The 4,483-nt window shown below is 43.7% G+C and overlaps 1 protein-coding gene across 1 annotated transcript; it reads left to right on the top strand.

Annotated features, from left to right (window-relative positions):
• Positions 1 to 238: 238 nt before the first annotated feature.
• LOC147282384 (uncharacterized) lies at positions 239 to 1,531 on the top strand. Its single transcript, XM_086249107.1, has 2 exons — positions 239 to 1,182; positions 1,494 to 1,531. The coding sequence occupies exons 1-2, from the start codon at positions 252 to 254 to the stop codon at positions 1,529 to 1,531; spliced, it is 969 nt and encodes a 322-aa protein (XP_086105233.1). The 5' UTR covers positions 239 to 251.
• Positions 1,532 to 4,483: the final 2,952 nt, after the last annotated feature.

Genomic DNA, 4,483 nt, shown 5'->3' with positions numbered 1-4,483 from the left:
AACATTCAATTTCTCTTTATGGTATCAGAGCCACTGTTCTGAGACATAACGTGAAAACAATCAAACCATCCATGGCAGGCGGTGAAGATCAGAAGCTTGAGGAGCAAGGGAAGGCCTCAGCCTCTACAAGGACACCAGAACCATGGGAGAATCCCAACCACCCTTTATTTCTCCATCATTCGGATCAGCCCGGTGCGGTGCTTGTATCACAACCTTTGATGGAAGATAACTATACAACATGGATTCAATCCATGAGCATGGCTCTGACAATCAAGAATAAGAAAGGGTTCATTGATGGATCTATTCAGAGGCCAACTCACAAGATTGAAGAACAGCAGCAATGGGATCGCTGCAATACTTTAGTCAAAACATGGCTGCTAGGATCAATGTCGAAAGAGATATCTGGCAGCGTGATTCACTGCAAGAATGCTACAGATATGTGGCTTGAATTGAAAGAACGATTTTCCCACACCAATACTGTCCAATTGTTCAACATCGAGAATGCAATTCATGACTGTGAACAAGGCACCGGCTCTGTGACGTCCTTTTTCACCAAACTCAAGAGCTTCTGGGATGAGAGAGATGCACTTTGTGAACTTCCACCGTGCAGCTGTGAGGCAGCCAAAGAAGTCAAGACATACATGGAAAATCAGAAGACCATGAAGTTTTTAATGGGACTCAATGACAACTATGCTGCAATTCGAAGCAACACAGTTGCCATTGATCCACTCCCAAGTGTGAACAAAGCATACTCGATGGCGTTACGTCATGAGAAGCAAGCAGAAGTGTCAACTGGGAAAGCCTTAGCTCAACCAGAGGCGGCGGCTTTTGCCGTAAATAGGGGAGGTCGTGATCTTGGTTCAGGAGAAGGAGAAGCCAGATGTGAAAAGTGCCACAAAACTAATCATAGCACCAAGAATTGCAGAGCACATCTCAAGTGCACATTTTGTGGTTGGAAGGGCCACACTTCTGACTATTGTCGAAGGAGAAAAGCCGCTGCAGACGGAGGACAAGGACGTTCCAAAGGGAATCATGTCGCATCCATGAATGACAAAGGAGTGGATGCATCCAACTTTCCGTTTTCACAAGAAGTATGTAAGCAGCTTGTTGAATTGTTAAGTAAGAACAAGACTGCTACAGTCAACCAAGTCGGTAACATTCCCCCTTATGAGGAACTCTCAGGTAAAGCTTTTTCTTTTCCTCCAAATGGCAAGGCAAGTATTTGGATATTGGACAGTGGTGCTAGTGACCATATAGTCTGTACTCATACTCTTCTCACCTCTTTGAGAAGAGTATACAATCGGTTTGTTAAATTGCCGGATGGTACCTCCGCTCAAGTCAGTCATATTGGCAAAATGGTTTTCTCTCCTCAGTTCATTCTACATAACGTCTTATGTGTGCCCCTCTTTTATTTGAATTTGATCTCTGTCTGTAAATTGGCCTTTGATTCATTCTATATCACCATCTTTCTCAGACAACTTTGTGTTATACAGGACCTACGATCGGGGAAGATGATTGGGATGGGAACTGAGAGAGAGGGACTCTACTGCCTCAATCAAGCACAGAAAGGAACATGCAATTCTGTTGACAGTCACCCAGTCTTTGGCACCAACGTCTTGGCCACCCTTCTAGCAAAGTTTCTTTATTGTTTCCCTTTTCTGCAAATAAAGCTTGTGATACAAGCAAATGTTCTATTTGCCCTTTGGCCAAACAAACTAGAATGTCATTTCCGTTAAGTACAATCTCCAGTGAGTCTTCTTTTGATTTAATTCATGTTGACATTTGGGGTGGCTACCATGTTCCTTCACTTTCTGGTGCACAATATTTTCTCACCATAGTTGATGATCACACTAGGAGCACTTGGGTATATTTGATGAAGCACAAGTCAGAAACACGAAATCTCCTAGTTAATTTCATTCAATTAGTTGAGAATCAATTTGATAAGACGGTTAAGGTTGTGCGTAGTGACAATGGCCCCGAGTTTAAGCTCACAAATTTTTATTCATCGAAAGGGATAATCCATCACACTAGTTGCGTCAACACACCACAACAAAATGGTGTTGTTGAACGTAAACATAGACACTTACTCAATGTTGCTCGAGCCATTCTTTTTCAAGCCAGCTTACCTAAACATTTTTGGGGGGATGCTATACTCACCTCAGCTTATCTTATCAATAGGACTCCCACACCACTTCTTCAAGGCAAAACACCCTTCGAAAAGTTGTTCAACAAAGTTCCAAATTACTCTCATTTACGGGTATTTGGTTGCTTGTGTTTCACGTCCACTCATCCTACCAAACCCACAAAGTTTGACCCTCGTGCAACTAAATGTATTTTCCTAGGTTATCCTAATGGTACAAAGGGTTATCGAGTCTATGATATTGCAGAACACAGGGTATTTGTCTCACGAGATGTGTTGTTCTTTGAGGACACCTTCCCATTTCAGTCCAACTCACCCTCAAATTCTCAACCTCATGCGTCCATCTTTCAACCACAAACACAGTTGTCTTCTTTTGATATTGAACCCACATTCACACCTTCCGCAAACTCCAGAGTTCCACCGCTTGAGACTATTTTAAATGACCCTACTTCTCCTCCTCACTCACCACATAACTCTAATTCTTCTCCACCATCGGATTCAACTAATTCACAGCCACCTGGCCAACTTGTTTCTTCTCCCTCACTTGATCTTCCTGACTCTTCTCCCACAGTGGCTCCACCCTCATCACCGCCACGACGGTCCTCACGTCCTACCAAAACCCCGACATTTTTGCAGGACTTTCACGTTGAGGCAGCCCTCCCTTCACGGCCTGCTCCACCATCTTCACCGAGCACAGGTACTGTTCATTCCCTTTCTCATGTCTTATCCTATGATCGACTTTCACATAATCACAAAGCCTTCACTACTAAACTCACTATCCAGAAAGAGCCTGCCTCTTTTTCACAGGCAGTACAGATCCCACAGTGGCGTGAGGCCATGCACAAGGAGATTCAAGCATTACAAGCCAATCACACTTGGAGTTTAGTACCTCTACCACCTCATAAGCATCCCATTGGTTGCAAATGGGTGTACAAGATCAAACTCAATCCGGATGGAACAGTCGAACGGTACAAGGCACGGCTCGTTGCGAAGGGATATAGCCAAATTGAGGGAGTTGATTATAGAGAAACATTTGCACCAGTCGCCAAGTTGACAACAGTGCGAGTCCTTCTTAGTCTTGCAGCTTTGCAAGGATGGCACTTACATCAACTAGATGTCAACAATGCGTTTCTCAATGGCGACCTTTATGAGGAAGTATACATGAAGATTCCTCCTGGGTTCGGACGAAAGGGGGAGAATCGAGTATGCAAGCTTCACAAGTCCATTTACGGTTTAAAACAAGCTTCACGGCAGTGGTTTATTAAACTGTCAACAGCCCTCAAGTCAGCTGGTTTCCATCAATCTTGGTCAGATTACTCATTGTTCGTCTGAACTCGTTCAGGTAGATTCACTGCATTGTTGGTTTATGTAGATGATGTGATCTTGGCAGGAAATAGCTTGAAAGATATCATAGACACAAAACAATTCCTTTCAAGCCACTTCAAACTGAAAGACATGGGGCAACTCAAATACTTCTTAGGTATAGAAGTTGCAAGGTCGAAGCAAGGCATTGCACTCTGCCAGAGGAAGTATGCTTTGGAAATTCTTGAAGACACAGGCTTTCTTGGTGCCAAGCCGTCACGGTTTCCGGTCGATCAGAACCTGTCGCTCACACAAATGAACGGTGAATTACTAGATGATCCATCTCAATATCGGAGGCTTGTAGGACGGCTAATATACCTGACTATTACAAGACCAGACCTTGTCTATGCTGTTCATATATTAAGTCAGTTTATGGACAAGCCTAGACAGCCACATCTTGAAGCAGCACACAAAGTCTTACGGTATATCAAGCAAGCACCTGGCCAAAGAATTCTTTTACCTGCCGCAGGATCACTGGAATTGAAGGCATTTTGTGATGCTGACTGGGCTCGTTGCAAGGACACAAGAAGGTCCATAACTGGATATTGTATTCTACTTGGACACGCACCAGTTTCCTGGAAGACAAAGAAACAAAGCACAGTTGCTCGTTCAAGTGCGGAGGCAGAGTACCGTTCTATGGCCACAACGTGTTGCGAGGTAACCTGGTTGCGAAATGTATTGAAGGATTTGAATGTGAATCTAACACAACCAGTTAAGTTGTTCTGCGATAATCAAGCTGCCATTCATATAGCCTCGAATCCAGTATTTCACGAACGTACCAAACACATAGAAATCGATTGCCATGTTGTGCGTGAAAAGGTGCAAAGAGGAGTGGTTAAAACAGCACATATCCGGACCAAGGATCAACCTGCAGATTTATTTACCAAGCCATTGAGTTCGAAACAGTTTGAAGAACTACTTGGCAAGTTGAGTGTAATTAACATACACTCCAACTTGAGGGGGAGTGTTGAAGAAGAGAAT

The sequence above is a fragment of the Dryas octopetala genome, chromosome 6 (assembly GCF_963921425.1).
Source record: "Dryas octopetala chromosome 6, drDryOcto1.1, whole genome shotgun sequence".
Taxonomy (NCBI): domain Eukaryota; kingdom Viridiplantae; phylum Streptophyta; class Magnoliopsida; order Rosales; family Rosaceae; genus Dryas; species Dryas octopetala.
The sequence above is the reverse complement of the archived record's forward strand: the minus strand, read 5'-3'. Positions and strand labels throughout refer to the sequence as shown.